Raw genomic sequence first — 16,011 nt, forward strand, 5'->3', positions numbered from 1 at the left:
AATGTGATACCGAGCCATATAAATAAAAGATCAAATCAGCTTTATTCAAAATCACTTTTCCTCTGATAATATTCAAAGGTTCCTCAACATAATTCATTGTGCTAAAAAAAATGAATACCCCTGTAGTTGTCCTTAGATGCCGAAAAGGTATTTGATCCTCTAGAATGGTCCTTTCTTTTTGCAGTTTTACAAAAAATGAATTTTGGTCCAAATTTGATACGAATGATAGATACTCTATCTCAATCCATCAGCAATGATTCGAACAAATACTAATATGTCATCTCTTTTCCTCTTGTCACGTAGTACATGCCAGGGTTGTCCCTTGCCTCTGCTTCTCTTCCCATTGGCAATTGAACCTCTTGCAATTGCTATAAGAGCTCACCCTATTTTAGAGGATGTTATGGTTGAACAGGAAAAAAACATGTCATTTCGCTATATGCTGACAATATTATGTTGTACTTGACAAATGTGGTGTCATTACTCCCTGCCCTTTGCAACCAATAGATGAATATAGCTGCATCTCTGGATACAAAATGAAAACATATGAAAGTGTGATAATGCCTCTCAATTCAGCTGCCCAATTATCAAAGGAAAACATTCCCTTTCACTCGGAACCGTATAAGCTTTGTTATCTAGGCCTACAAATACCCGACCAATTAGATCAAAATGTTTCCCTCAACTATGACCCCCTACTTAAAAAAAGCGGAAGTAGATCCGGAAAGATAGAAGTCTCTACCTATATCCCTATTTGGACGAATAAACTATAAAAAATTAATATCTTACCCAAATTTCTTTATTTGTTTCAAGTGCTTCCAACACCAATCCCAAAAGCCTTCTTTAAAGATTTAGATTCCTGTGGAATGGTGAAGTTCCTAGAGTCAAACTCAAAGCCCTCTGCTGCCCTACTGAAGAAGGAGGGCTAAACCTACCTGACTTTCAGTTATACTATTTGGCTGCTCAGTGTAGAGCTATTTAGACATGGATTGAAAATTTAGAACACCGTACAGCATGGAAACAAATTGAACTGTCTCATACCGCAGAAGTGCTGTCAAGTATTCCATTCATTTACTCCTATCACAATCAGAAAAGCATAACTCAAAATACAATGATAAAACATACGTCTGAAATATGGCATGAAATTAGAGTAGTTTCAAAGTGTCCACACAATATACAGAGCTACCCCATTCCATTTTAATCCTGTTTTACCTGGGGCATTGAGAGATGCCACTACTAGAGACTGGTATAACAGAGGTAGATGTACATTTGGACATCTATATGAGCATAACAATCTGAAATTATTTGAACAATTGAGATCCTATTTTGGGCTTCCTTCGGCTCACTTTTTAAAATATCTACAAGTTAGAGATTATATTAGAGTACAGCAGGGTAGGAAACTTGCCCCTTTAGAGGATCTACAGATAGATATCATGATGCAAGAAAAAAATAATTCTAAATGTTTTCTATCCTTTGCCTATAGCAGACACATAAGCCTTACAGAAAGTAAAGTTCTTAATGCAAAGGTTAAATGGGAAAGGGGCATTGACTAAACTTTCGAGGACTGGATGGAAGCTGATTTGTGATAACGCTCAATCATTTTTCTATAACAGTTGACACAAACTCCTACAGTTTAACCTTATACACAGGGTTTACTGGACACCTCAACCTCTCCATAAAATAAGTACTAGCTACTCAGAATATTGTCTTAGATGTAAGGCTGAAACAGGGACTTTTTTACCTAAGTTCTGGACATGTAGATGTCTGGAGCAACACTGGAGATCCATCTTGGACATCATAAAAATAATTGTGCGGGTGGAAATCCAACCAGCCCGAGACTGACACTACTGGGGGACTTCACAGTTTTACCACTCAATATTAGGGGCAACATTTGCTTGAGAGGTGATGAGCCCCCTAGTGTATCTTTGTGGTCGGGCATGTGGTAGTCTGCAGTCCTCCCCAGATTGGCAGAGGGTGTGGAGTAGCAACCGGGATGGCTCAGAAGAGTGGGGTAATTGGACGGGTACGTCCATGATCCAAGCCGCTTATCCTGGTTAGGGTCACAGGATGCTGGAGCCTATCCCAGCAGTTATTGGGTGGCAGGCAGGGAGACACCCTGGACAGGCTGCCAGTCCAGCACAAGGCAGACACATTCACACCTAGGGACAATTTTAGTATAGCCGGTTCACCTGAAGTACATGTCTTTGGACTGTTGCCGGATACAATTGGGGAGAAAAAGGGAGAAAAAAAAAGCAAGAGATGACCCATAGAATAAATGAACCGATAGATTATATATGAATCGATGAATGTTGTTGGCACATTGGAGCAACTTAGAGGAACACTGGCTACTTCAACAATTCGTGGCCTCTTGTCTGAACACAGATTTAGAAAAAAAAAATTTTTTGGTGGTAGAAAACCTGTCTGTAAGCTATGTGGGTATGTCTGGATTTCTTCTTTTCAGACATTTGTCCCCTGTTTAGCTGAGCAGGGTAATGGCAGACTGGTCCACAAACTGGAAACTGCTACTCATCGCCCAGTAAAACCAGTTCCAGTGGACGCGTTAACATGTCCGCTTCACTTCCCCCCTTTGCACAACAGCTAAATGAGGTTGTTATTCCTCATCTAAATGCTTAATCCTGTTTAATGAACACATAGCTGAGTTATGAAGGACAGACGGCCGTGTTTTGCAACCACACTCACTCCCAGGAAAATGAGGGGATTTGTATTGAATTGGAGCGTAGATGCATTTGCTGTGTGTTAAGTGTACCAAACCACTGGATGACTCATTAAGTGATGAAAGGCGCTATGTACGCTCCTTCCTCCCTTTCCAAAGGCAGTGGCCGAACATATGTTGCCTAAAATTAACAAATTCATGAGCAAAAATAGCCACCAGTCAGTGGCAGTTTATAATCACTAGATTAGTGGCATTAAAAAGTGACTTGAAAACACTGTCTAACTCTGTGGTTCTCGACATTTTTGCCTCCATGCACAAGAAAATATCCCAGGAGCCCGAAAGGAGACCTGATAACCTGTCTGTTATCACACAACTCCATCTGCACACAGTCCAGTGGAGTCAGTCAAGCTTATTCCATTTAAATCCATAAAAGTGATTTAAAATCATTTGCTGTGGCAGTAATCCTTAAAGATTTACAAAGCAAAAAATTCTTGTTTCCTTTTCCCACTTCATAGCAAACATATGAGTGTAGCACCTAAAGTAAAAAGGTAAAAGGGCTCTTCATTTCATTCTAAATAACATTAATTGCTTTATTCGTGTTAATTATTTCACTGAATAATTTTTGATTGAAGCTTTCAGTAGTTTCCTGTCATCCCAAGACTCTCTGGGCACCTCCTTGAGACCACTTTTGGGCCCCGGGCCACCTGTTTGGAACCACTGGTCTAGCCAACGATGACAGTCAACATTTTGAGTCTGAAGTACACATTACTATGGTTACAGATGTATTTTACAGTCATCGTGAAATCAGAGTGACTCCAGTTTGACGTTCACACACAGTCCAGTCATTTTACTGTAATGTGTACCTTAAAGTACATTTCCATATGTCATTATCGAATTCAGTCTCATACTGTCAATGTGGCTGGTAGCTATCTACTCTTTCATCCCCCCCAACTAAATCCCCAGTTAAACCAGTCTGCTTTCCTCTTTTATTTTCCCATCAAACTCTTTTTCCTTAAGATAACCATTGACATTGAAGGAGTTGAATTCAAAATAGTGGTAATACTCATAATGAGCACAGTTGAGTCTATTCTACAAAGCTTTGTTAGGGTTTGTGTTAAAGTAATCAAATGTAACTTTTCACATCTAAAAATGAATGCAATAATTTAAGCAACATTTTTTCAATTCGTAAATTACTAATAGTGTGAGTTTTTTTCAATATTTTTATCCATAATTGTTCTCAACTTACCCAAGAACTGTGAGCAAGTGTCTAGTCCTCATTAAAGCTGCAGTAGGCAATATTATTTCATCATAATTTTGGTTGAAATAACTAATTTTGACCATGGCATGTCACTAACAATATTTAATTAAAGGTTTCCTTCAAAAAAAATGTGTGTCTATGAGCACCCAGTCCTTCGTATTTAGTTTTTTTTAAAAACTGGACCCAGTCTGAATCAAGACAACCAATCAAGGTTAGCTAGCACGTAACTAGCCAACCACCGTGACTCTGTACAAACAAGGTTATTCTCGGTTCTATGTGTCTTGGTTCGACATGCACACAAAAGTTGTGTCAAGAGCTAAATTCCAATATCTCCAGTAACAGTAACAACAGTAACAACTAACGGCAACATTACAACTTTACGTTAGTTTGCTAATTTGTTATAATAGTTAACAACCTTGACGTTCCTCTTCAAGCCCAGCAAAATGCACATGTATGTTTGGTGCATCATTTGGTGGGACGGGCTTAGCGGAAGGTTTTGCATTGGAATGTTCATGTTGCAAATACAACTTTAATATTCATGAGCTGACGTTTGAGTGACAATCACAAGCAAGGGTTGGCAGTAAGGATGGGCGGGGGTTTATGTTCTGATGATTTGATCTGATTGGCTGGATGCCAATGAATGACTGATGACATCATGAACATCAATCACTGTAAAGCAACAGTTGGTGGTAAAGCCAATAGCTGTAGAAGGCTGATGGGATCAGGTCCCAACACAAATGTTGTGGGTCTGGGACGGTTTTACTTTGACGCAGGCAGGAGCAGGTGGTTAGCATCATGTTGCAGGATGAAAAGCTAAATCGAATACATGAAAATGAGGCATTTCTATTGAGCTCAACCATACATGTAATGCAGTGTCCTGCAGTACACCACATGCATCCATATCTGAACAGCACGCCGGTCTTATATCTGACCATCAACTATGATGGAAGTCATCAAGCACACATTCAAGAGGGCTTGTTTTCAGTGAGTGTCTCCTTCAGATGGCTTATTAAGCACTGCAATGATTGCATTTGCATTTTCCTAGATAAGAAAAAAAACGCTACATATTTTTATTTATTTATTTTGGGATGGGAGCTGACAGGATTTCAACAAAAATTGGTGTCGCGGGTGGGAATGGGATAAAATATGTGGGAACTAGTGGGAAAAGTTAGAAATCAGGGTTCCCAAGCATCATGGAAAACCTGGAAATGTGTAGACTAGATTTCCAGTCACGGGAAACACCTGGAAAAGGATAAGATGGAGCAGATGTCCTGGAAATCATATTGAGGTCATACAAAATTGTAAAGTTATAAAATTGTATTTTTACCTGCTGAGATGGCATATTTTTCATGTAATTTTTAGCTAAGATAACACATTTTTATTCATATTTTTACCCACTAAGATTTGACATATTGTGTAGTCAGTCACACAATCCATTTAGAGATTGTTGAAACTTCCAATAATAGCATGACCTTCCACTGTCATGTACGTCCTGGCAAAAGTCCTGGAAAATGATTTCCTTGAGTAGAAATTGTCCCGCGCAGACCTTTAGTGTCGGGGGAAGCGGGTGAGAAAAGAGGAACCTTGTTAAGGTCCGACTCATTCTCCCTACTCACAGCTTCCCTTCTCACCTCCTCTCATAGGGAATGGGGTATGTAACTGTGGCAACTGTGACTGCTGGGAAGACTGGACAGGAAACGCCTGCGAGATCTGGGTGGGAGCAGAGTACTGAGGAGACAACAGCCCTATCATGGAGAGACACACACACACACACACACACACACACACACACACAAACACATACACGCACACAGATTGATGGACAGATGGATTAACAGCCCTGGACAACCACCAGCAGAGGATATGGGGGTGGTTGTTGTGGCGGTGGTGGGAGTTGTCGGTTTTGAACACGGATGTTATTCATCATTCTGATTCCAACATATCACCTGTATAACAGCATTCATTCATTCATGCATTCTTTGTACTGGATACAATCTATCTTTTATTAAAACCCTGTTTTGTATGCAAGAAAGAAGCAACCATGGAGGCAAAAAGCATCTTGTTTTTTTCCTGTTTAGAACACAGTACAATGTTAACCTTGTATATGTTTCCAGCACAGCTACATGTATGGAAGATGATCATATAGCAGTGAGTTACACAGATTCATCAACAGAATTAAAGGAGGCGAGGAACATGTTTTATTATCTGTGGGGTTTTGTGTGGAATAATGTAACTCGGTCCTCTGGCCGATGGTTTGACTGTTGGTACAAAATGCTTCTGCAACAAACTGGACTCAACAGTTCACCCTGCACCCACGTCAGAGGTATCATTTGTGGTTTTTATTTGTTTTCAATAATAAAACATTGAATGTGCCACATGACACAACAGTTTGCATGGAAAACAATGCGAAGACCTTAATCATACATGGTTATAAATCTGTTACAACATGACATAACTCCAATGGGCATACTTGCAATGGTTTATATATATCTATATATATATATATATATTTGAAAATAAATCATTTTACTAGTTTCCTATTCTTCTCCACTTTTAGAAAACAAGCTATCCATAACAATCTGCCTTTAAAACCACACGGTACCGTTGGTACATGAAGGACGTCTCTCATTCGACTCACACTGGTGATGAGGGGAAACCGGAGGATGTGGAAACAGAGCGGACACACGTAGTTCAGTCGTGGCATGCTCCATGTCCATGTCACTTCGTGAAGGGGACGTTTGGGGGGGACGAGAGCTGCATTGACACCAAGGGCTCAATTACAACTTGAAAAGAGGACTGATAAGAAGTCAAAAATTTTGTTTAAATGCAAATTCTACTTTGGCCTTGTTCATGCTGTTTTTAGTACGAGCCAATCCTTCTGTTTTATGTGTCCCGTCCAAATGACAGGTGCAGTAATATACTGCACTCCATATTGCATTAAGTATGTTACTGACATTACAGTACAACTTTATATAAATATCTTATTCAACATGTTGTATATGTGTATACAACAAACACAAACTGTACAGTGCAGACAAACTCTTGCATATATGTATGTTAAGTTAGCGGTACATACCAACAGTTCTTGATAGACATAGCCGACTACATGCAGTTCATCAATGCCATCCTCTCCCCATGCAACAGATGGGACATGTACAAATTAAGAGGTTGAAAACAGGAGCACAGGTAATAACAAAGAAACTGGGGCTTTGCTAGAGGCTCTCCTTGGACCAAATCTGGAGAGAGGGGGGACCAGGACAATGAAACTGTCAGGATCGGAGAACAACATCGCATGTGACCCCGTGTACAAGAGGGGGAAAAAAAATGAAATCCAACAAACAGAAATAATGGTGGCTACACAACTCCCAACAGAGATGTACATTTACACACACACACACCAGTCATTTACAAAAATAAAGTCAGGCTTGGAGGAGCCAGTCGAGTGGGCCGCGGGGCCAGAGCATCCAGCCCAGCATGTAGAGTTCACCAGAGGAGGAAGTGGCTGGAAATGTTGTGATGAGGAGGACCGCCGCCGTGCAGCTCCCATGTGTGTCTTTCAGTTTTAGCATCGATGGCTTTGTACAGACAAAAACTGACGGTTAACTAATGTACTTTGACATCTTGTAATGAGAGATGTCTACTCAAAAAAAATTATATCTACCAAATCAACTTATTTAATATAGTTGCAATTTTAGCAGCATACAGTAGCATCAGTCTACTTAATGTTCTAAATCCTATCTACCAAAACTATTAGGAAAATTGGTAAAAGCAAGACAAACTTTATATAATGGTGGATAGAATCAGATAGAAAATTTGATAAATCACTAACAGTCATGATTCAAACGAGAACAGAAAGTGCGGTGAATTATTTTCTAGAGTTCCTGTGTGTGCGCCATAGCCTATAACATGCTACTGCAACCCCCGAACCCTACCACAGTACTCCACTAGCGTGTTTACTAGTCAAGTACCTAACCAGTGCATTGTCTCTTCAAGAAATACATGCATGTGAGTAATTCAAGGTGTCCCTAGCCTATCTGCAGAATGACACCCGTCAACAACGTTCAGGGACATGAAGGCCTCTGCAAAGTTGACCCTCCTGTAACGCTCGCAGACAGAACAAATGCTATCACAGTGAAAGCTTCAATGATTTGAATCAGAAAGATGATCTGATTTCTTTTTCATTTTTCCAAGAATCCATTCTAGGATGAAAAAGACTTTGGTCATTTCAGAATAAATTGATCTGAATGAGAAATGTGAAAGTTGTCGACTAGGGTTATGCTACATAACCTATACTAGATGTATTGGGTGGGTGAGGCACCGTGGGCCCAGTCGGCACTGGGAACCTGTTTTTGCATGCCGGGATCAACGTCCAAACAGGCACATGATAGGCCGAGATGATCATAACTGGACTCTGCATGCTGAGCTAGGGGACACATCCTCTCATAATATCTAGTCATTTATAAAGATAATTTTCAATAGTCATTTTCCCTAAGTTTTATACAGTGAAAACGTTACAATAGAAGCCATCTCTTGTATTACTGCTGCAAGAAGAGAGAACACAAGACTAACCTTGCCCATGCTTTAGTTTGCTGAACAAAATGAGGATGCAGCCAGTATAAATGTGGCCTACTGGTATTCAGCCATGTTGCTGTCTGGCTTTAAGTAGGTGCTGCCATAAGATGGCTGCCAGTGCTGCAGTTATAGACCATCTGAGTCAAAGCCACAAGCCTCGCCTCGTAGTTGAGAGAAGTCAGCGAGTAACGGACAGAGGCCTACAAGGCCTAGAGATATTCCTAGAGCCCACGCTCTGAAATAACATTAAAGAAAAATAAACCAGCTTTCTATTTACCAGAGGAGGCGGCAACAACCGCTGGTGGGATTTAGATAGTGATATGTATACAGCACTCTCCCACACACATGCACATCTGTGAATGAGTGTGTGTGTGTGTGTGTTTGTGTGTGTTGGTGTGGGGGGCTCCTCACATTGATTGCAGTGGAGGTAATTAGCACTTCATCAACTAGGATTGTGGGAGCTCTGCCAGTCTTCAGTTTGTTTTTATCTAGCTGTAAAAAAGCATCACTCAGTTGCAGACTGGTTATCCCCACCCCACAGACTCTGTGTGTGTGTGTGTGTGTGTGTGTGTGTTGTACAGTAGGCAAAAACAATATTGGAATTATTTCGGTGCGTTTGTGTTAGTATGCTGAGTATACCACACTGGCCTGAATGTGTGTGTGTCTTACAAAATCACACTACCACCCTTGCGAAATGTATTTTTTTCTGTTCTAAGTTTACTTGACAAAGTGAAAAGTATACGACTAGATAGAAAGAGAAGAAGGGAACATACTCGTAAAAAATAGAGGATGATAGTCCAAGTATTTACTTAATCTATACAGTCTCTACCCCAGAGCATCGCTGGTGCACTGCATTGTAGAAAATAGATGTGAAATGACACAGACTCTGCTGCTATGGGGCTTTTCAGAAAGGGCTCGGTCCGGGATGAACCGCTGGCGTGCACCGACAGTGGATCAGGGGTCATCTTCGTGGATTCTCGCCGTCACGGAGATGAGTCTAAGAGGATTTCCGTGATTAGAGCTCCTTAGTCCATTCCCATGCCGGACACCCCCAGCCCCCCCCCCTCCAAAGTCCAGTCACCCACGAGGAGACGACTGGAGAGAGAGGGGGAAGGAGGAGGAGGAGGAGGAGAAAGAAAGGACGTTCACCTGGATCTGATCTTCTGAAGAGAGAGGGAGGGAGGGTTTTGGAGTTTAGTGGGGGGGGGGTAAAAAAAAGCCCCTCACTCCACCGTCTTCCCTCCACACACACACACACACACACACACACACACACACACGCTGCACTAGTCAGGTGTGGTTATGTGGCGGGCTTGTCGGGCTTGCTGACGGGTTTACCGCCGTTCATCACCGCTGGCTCACTTGTGCTTTTACTGGGAGGCACTGCAGCCTTGGGCACTGTTTCCCCGACGTCATGCAGCGATGGCTCTCTGTACATGGCAACTGCAGAAGAAGAGGAGGAGGAGAAACGCTCAGTGAAAACAATGAAATGAATAAAATGGACTAAAACGGGACCGACTCATTCATACTAATTACTAACAACTACTATTATTTTTAACATCATAATTCATAATTAATCTGGAGATTAAACAACAGTTTTTGAGGTACACATTTCAATTATTCAATGATTAAGACATGTACTTTGAATGTAAATAAGGTGCCAGAGTATACTATAAAAATCACCAAAGTAGAGATTGTTCATCAAAACAATTTCCATGGGAGGACCCCCCCCGGACCCCCCTACAGAAGTCCAGGCTAAGCCCCGAAATTCCCCAAATCCTGGAAACGCCCCTGCCTGATTGCTCATTCTGGTAAAGTGGGAAAATATATATTTTTTTTTTTTCACCCTGTGGAAACGGGGTTCTTTGAAACAAACTTTCACACACCATGTTGTGTATAATTTACCAGAGTTTCTAAAAATGAAATGCAACTTGAGATATAGACAACTCCCCATGGTAAAAGATAGGGGTCTAGTCTTGTAGGTCAACAGCTTACTGCCTGGCAGCATTTTCAAGATGGCGGCCGAGTGAGCCAGCTTCTCTGGAGAGGCTTTGGAAGAGAAAGAGCTTCTGGAAGCTTTCCTCTTCCCTTATTATTTAAAACCTACCTATTTTATCTTTACACCAGTTTCCTTTTCAGTGCATAAAGATACACTTCGGATACATTTAAAAAAACTGGAACCAAAGAGACATAATAAGCAGATAATAACAGAATCAAACATATACATTATATTTCTTTTTCTACGGTTGATAGTTTCCTCTTCTTTGAGGATAGAGTCTGAATAAGCACAAGAAGCTTTGGAAACAGACTCATTATCAGGGACTTTACATTTGTTGCTCTACTGTTGTGTTACTGTCAAGCCAACACACTTGAAGTGGATTCCATGTTTTCATGATGGCGAATCAGACCGGGAGGCGATGAGAGTGATGGGGATTCTGCTCCCTTTCCAATAACAACAAATGATGGAGTGGACTCTTAAAATTTTTCATAGACAAATGCAGAGTGGGATTATGTGTTTGATGGCTACCATATTGTGACATGACACACAAAGGATGTATCGATGGCTGCTCCACCAGAAATGTATGTGTATTGTGGTGGTTGAAGAAGAAATTTAAAGGGACACTTCACCCCAAAATCAAAAATACATGTTTTTCGTCTTACATGTGGTTCTATTTATCCATCTAGCTCAGCTGATGTTCAGCTCCCACTTGAGATCTGACTGCAAGAGGTCACTTGAGGGCAGACTGCAGCATATCATTCACTCTGCTGAGAGGGTGACTGGCTACAACCTGCCGTCCCTCCATGACCTGTATGCCTCCAAGACACTGAAGCAAACAGAAAAGATCATGGCTGACCCTTCCCACCTAGGTCATGGTTTAGATGATGTCCTGATGTATATCAACTACAGATTCTCAGTCGAGACCTACTGTGCAAATGCAAATACATTACAAGGTCTATAGCAGTTTCAGCATCTCAGCTCGCAGGACAGCACAGCTTAGAGAATTCTTTGAATTTCTCGAAGTTGACGAGTGTATTATTGTACATCATGCGGTGACAAGATGGTTGTCATACTTACAATAGTACAATGTTACAATTTCATTTAGCAGAAGCTTTTATCCAAAGTGAGTACATCTGAGAGTTAATACAACACAAGCAAGGATCTAGTAAGGAGGCGACAATGCAAGTAAGTGCCAAAAAAAACTAGGTTCAGGTCCGATAGGACATAGGTGTCAACAGGCAGTCCACAAAGGCAATGCATAGGGTGTATAGAAACGAATTTCTTTATATTAATACCATCAGGTGTGGAGGTGTTTGAGAAAGAGCTGGGTCTTTCACTTCTTCTTAAAGATGAAGAGGGACTCAGCGGATCGAATGGAGTTTGGTAACTCATTCCATCACCAGGGAACTACAGAAGAGAAGAGTCTAGCTAGTGACTTAGAGCCCTGTTGTGGTGGAAGTGCCAGGCACCTTTCATTGGCAGAGTGTCGTGAGGGGGACTGAGTGTAGACCTGAATGAGGGAGTTCAGGTAGGCGGGAGCTGTTTTAGCTGCTGTTTTGTAAGCAAGTATTAAGGTTTTCATCAATTTGATGTGGGCAGCAACTGGGAGCTAGTGGAGGGATAGGAGCAGTGTAATGACATGTGCTGGTTTTGGGTTGGTTGAAGACCAGACTCACTGCCACATTTGGGATCATTTCAGAGGTTTGAAAGTGCATGCAGGGGGACCTGCCAGTAAGGAGTTGCAGTAGTCGAGGCGTGATATTAAAAGAGCCTGCACCCGGAGTTGTGCTACATGCTCACACAGGTAGGGTCTAATTTCCCTGATGTTGTACAGGGAAAATCGGCATGACTGAGCGATCGAGGCCACGTGAACCTTGAAGGTTAGCTGGTCATTAATCATGACACCCAAGTTTTGGGCAGACTTTGTGGGTTGATATGATCTGGATATTGAACTGTTGTTGTAAAGATGGACTGGCTGGAATGACAAGGTCAGTCTTAGATAGGTTAAGCTGAAGGTGGTGTTCTTTCATCCATGCAGAGATATCAGCAAGGCATGACAATATCTGTGCCGAGACTGTGAGGTCATCTGGCAGGAATGACAGGAAGAGCTGGGTATCATCAGCATAGCAATGGTATGAGAAACCATGGGAGCGGATGATTGCACCAAGTGAGGTGATGTATATCAGAATCAGAATCAGAATACTTTATTCATACTTGAGGGGAAATTATTGAGAACAGAAGGGGACTGAGCACTGACCCTTGAGGTACCCCATGTGGATAAGCCATGCAGTTAGGGTATGTCCTAACAGAGGGTAGGTCCTGAGATACTGAATGGCCAACTTGAGAGAAGACTGAATGACAATTGTTTTTGACTTCACTGTTAACACAGGCTCAGAAAGCTTACTCCAGATCTAGCTAAGAGATGTCAGGTTGACATCACTGTTTTCTATGAACGGGCTAAGAAATATGTAAAAGACAGATACAACTTCTCTGAACAGAGCTTTCACAGCCAAGTATCTAAACTGGGCCTCAAAAGGATAATGCCCTTTGAACAATTCTGTGATGCAATCCAGGCCTATAATCTCACAGACATTGACATGGATAGACTATATGGGGACTATGAAATTGTGGAGAGATTTCGCAGTTCCCTAGAGCTAGAGAATCACAACAGTTAGGAGAGGTATCGCAAACTGTTCAGCCAAGCTGATGTCCCTCCCAGGAACCTAAAGAAAGTCAGCACCTAGACTTTCTCAATCTAATGCAGCAATGCTCACACAGAATGAGTTTTTTCAATGATGAGCACATCATGTCAAAATGAGAGAAACCATCTTGAAGTGGATCGTGTAAAGGCAGAGATCCAAATCTGTATGAACTTTTCAGAGGAGTGTACAGAGATGTACCTCAAATTCCTGTCCAATAGGAAAATCTTGGAACCAGCTAGGAAAGGGGTCAAATATCATAAGTACACATCTTTGGTGATTAGTCAAGTCAATTTTATTTGTATAGCAAATAAACTTGACTAAAACTTTACAGCAATATAACACCTATAACACCCCGTCCTTAGACCCTCACATTGGATAAGGAACAACTCCCTAAAAAAAACCCTTTAACAGGGAGAAAAAGTAGGAAGAAACCTCAAGGAGGGCAACAGAGGAGGGCTCGCTCTCCCAAGAGAGAAAATTTATGTTAGAACATTTATTCTATCCTGTCAGTTTATAGAAGAGGTTTTGGTTTAATTTGATCACAACTCTTATATGGGTTATTGCTTTCATTTTGTGTCTTTTGAATTGGATGTCTGCTGGCTTTTCCTTTTGTCCTCCTTTTTGGGCTTGGGTGTCCTCCTTTTGGTAGTCATGACAGTGTGTAACGTCAAGGCCTCTGTTTTAAGTTCCTGTCCTCATGTGTTTCCCGCCTACTTGCTTACTCTCACCTGTGTCTAATTACTCACCTGCCCCTGATTTTGCCATTAGTCTACCCTGTGATATATATATATATATATATACACCTCCGCATTTTCCCTGTTACTTTGCCAGTTCATCTTTGTACCTCTATGTTGAAGTGGTCCAGCTCTTTACCTCTCGTGTGTGCCTGAGTAATAGTCTGACTAGCTTCCGTCTTTTTGACTCTGCCTTTTTGGATATCTCTGCCTGTCTGTTGGACAGATTTACTGTGTACCGAACCCATCTTCAGTAAAAACGTTTATTCTACCTGCCTTGTGTGAGTCATGTATTTGAGTCCCCTGTCTGTTGGCACCATCGTTACAGAGTGGCCATCCTAGTGTAAGTGTAGACCACCTTTAATTATTCCATAATTATGCACCACCCAAACTAATTTAATTGTCTAAAATACACAACCTCATATATTGTGCTGGAATACTTTTAATTGATTCTATTTTAACCAAGCCTCTTTAGCTCTCCAGAAAAGTGACTTAGACATCTACCAGACCTTGACTTTTAAACCAAATTTAGCTTGGTTTACATGTGGATGTTGTATACCAATTAGACATCTTTTAGACATTTAATCAACGTAGAACTCCTAGTGGCACAACTTTTTGATTACCATGTAGCAAATGTACAACTACTACTGCTCCATATAGTACCACTATAATATGATCACTATGTAGCAAATGTAGTAGTAGTAGACTATGTAGCAAATGTAGTACTATTACTACCACTTCATATAGCACTACTACAGTATGATTATTATGTAGTAGCTATTATGCTAGTTTGTAACCCAGGATAGGAATACAGCCATTAAGTCAGGCTAAGAAATTAACTTGTTCCCTGGGTAGACATATAGTTGAGTAGAACACAAAAAATGAAATGCAATGTTATTTATTATTGCTATTGTAGTGACTAAGATATAACAGGAAACGAAGGGTTAAAATTGTGAAGGCGTGCCCCCTGTGTTTCGTGCGGGTAGAGTTGCACTATCCTTTGACTTTCACGTGACAAGGCGCGGAGAGCTATCTAGTTAGCCTGCTAACCCACTAGCTAAGGGCTAAAGTTAATGATGTACATACATATAATGATGTTCACTCATGAACAGAACCTTGGCTCTTTTGGAGAATGTTAACCATTGTGACCTGAATGTATTTTATTGATGTTTACTCAAGCCTAATTCAGATAAAGTCACTAGTGGCTTGGCATTTATTGGTGCTCCTGGTGACAATGTTATGATTATACATTTTATTTTCACGAGTGTTATTAATGTCGATACAGTGCAGTAGATACATTTATTGATTTGAGATTTGGGATATGTTGTTGTACAATTAAAACTTACTGATAGACTTTGGATTATGGCTACTGTATATGGTTTTATTTTTTATCATAACCTGTAGGAAGTAAGATTAGTGCTTGTAGATCAGATATTGACAACATATTACTTTGCCTTTAGGTCAGGATTTGTTTTGTTTTTTTGTATAGGGGGATTTGGATACAATTCCAGAGACAAGAAGATTCTCAGTTCATTGGATGGCAAGCACAAGGAGAGAATCCACTCCAGCTCGCATACATAAACTCAACACTGCTGAATACTGACTGTACCTGTGTCACAAGTTGTGCGATAGGACCAATATGTTCCCCTTGATGAACAATTACACACACATCATTGGACCCCAACAGTCCACTGGACGTAGAGGACATTTGAAATCTTTACCTAGATTGGGGTTATATGTGCATGTTTTTTATTTTGGTTTGTTTTTTTGTCCATTTTTTTCACTGTGAAATCTATTTCTGTGTCTAAGTACTGATGAAAATTGTCCTTATTATTTCACAAGATCTATCAATGTATTTGCTAGTTCTGTTCAATCATACCACTGTGTTTCCCTGATTATTTTACTGCTGTCATTCATCTCTCGGCTCCTGTCATTCCTAGTAATCTCCTGATACCGGTCCATATCTATTACACTTATCTTTATTGTCATTATCGACATTACATCGCACACTTGTTACATGCTGGTAACACTCGAATTTATCTGCTAATTGCTGACTCTCTTATAAGTTACTTTGTTAA

The 16,011-nt window shown here is 40.8% G+C and overlaps 2 protein-coding genes across 4 annotated transcripts in view; one reads left to right on the top strand and one right to left on the bottom strand.

Moving 5' to 3' along the window:
• Window positions 1–6,461, top strand: part of itgbl1 (integrin, beta-like 1) — an 85,145-nt gene extending 78,684 nt beyond the window's left edge. Inside the window, exon 11 of the mRNA XM_056289648.1 lies at window positions 5,570–6,461. Within this exon, the coding sequence (XP_056145623.1) occupies window positions 5,570–5,658 (89 nt within the window). The 3' untranslated portion in view covers window positions 5,659–6,461. The remainder of the gene's footprint in view (window positions 1–5,569) is intronic.
• A 3,300-nt stretch (window positions 6,462–9,761) lies between these two features.
• The window catches only part of fgf14 (fibroblast growth factor 14), a 186,966-nt gene continuing 180,716 nt past the window's right edge, over window positions 9,762–16,011 (bottom strand). For all 3 annotated transcript variants that reach the window (XM_056289319.1, XM_056289316.1, XM_056289317.1), the window contains one exon: window positions 9,762–9,941. In XM_056289319.1, coding sequence (XP_056145294.1) covers window positions 9,799–9,941 — 143 coding nt within the window. In that variant the 3' untranslated portion in view covers window positions 9,762–9,798. The remainder of the gene's footprint in view (window positions 9,942–16,011) is intronic.

The sequence above is a fragment of the Lampris incognitus genome, chromosome 11 (assembly GCF_029633865.1).
Source record: "Lampris incognitus isolate fLamInc1 chromosome 11, fLamInc1.hap2, whole genome shotgun sequence".
Classification (NCBI taxonomy): Eukaryota; Metazoa; Chordata; class Actinopteri; order Lampriformes; family Lampridae; genus Lampris; species Lampris incognitus.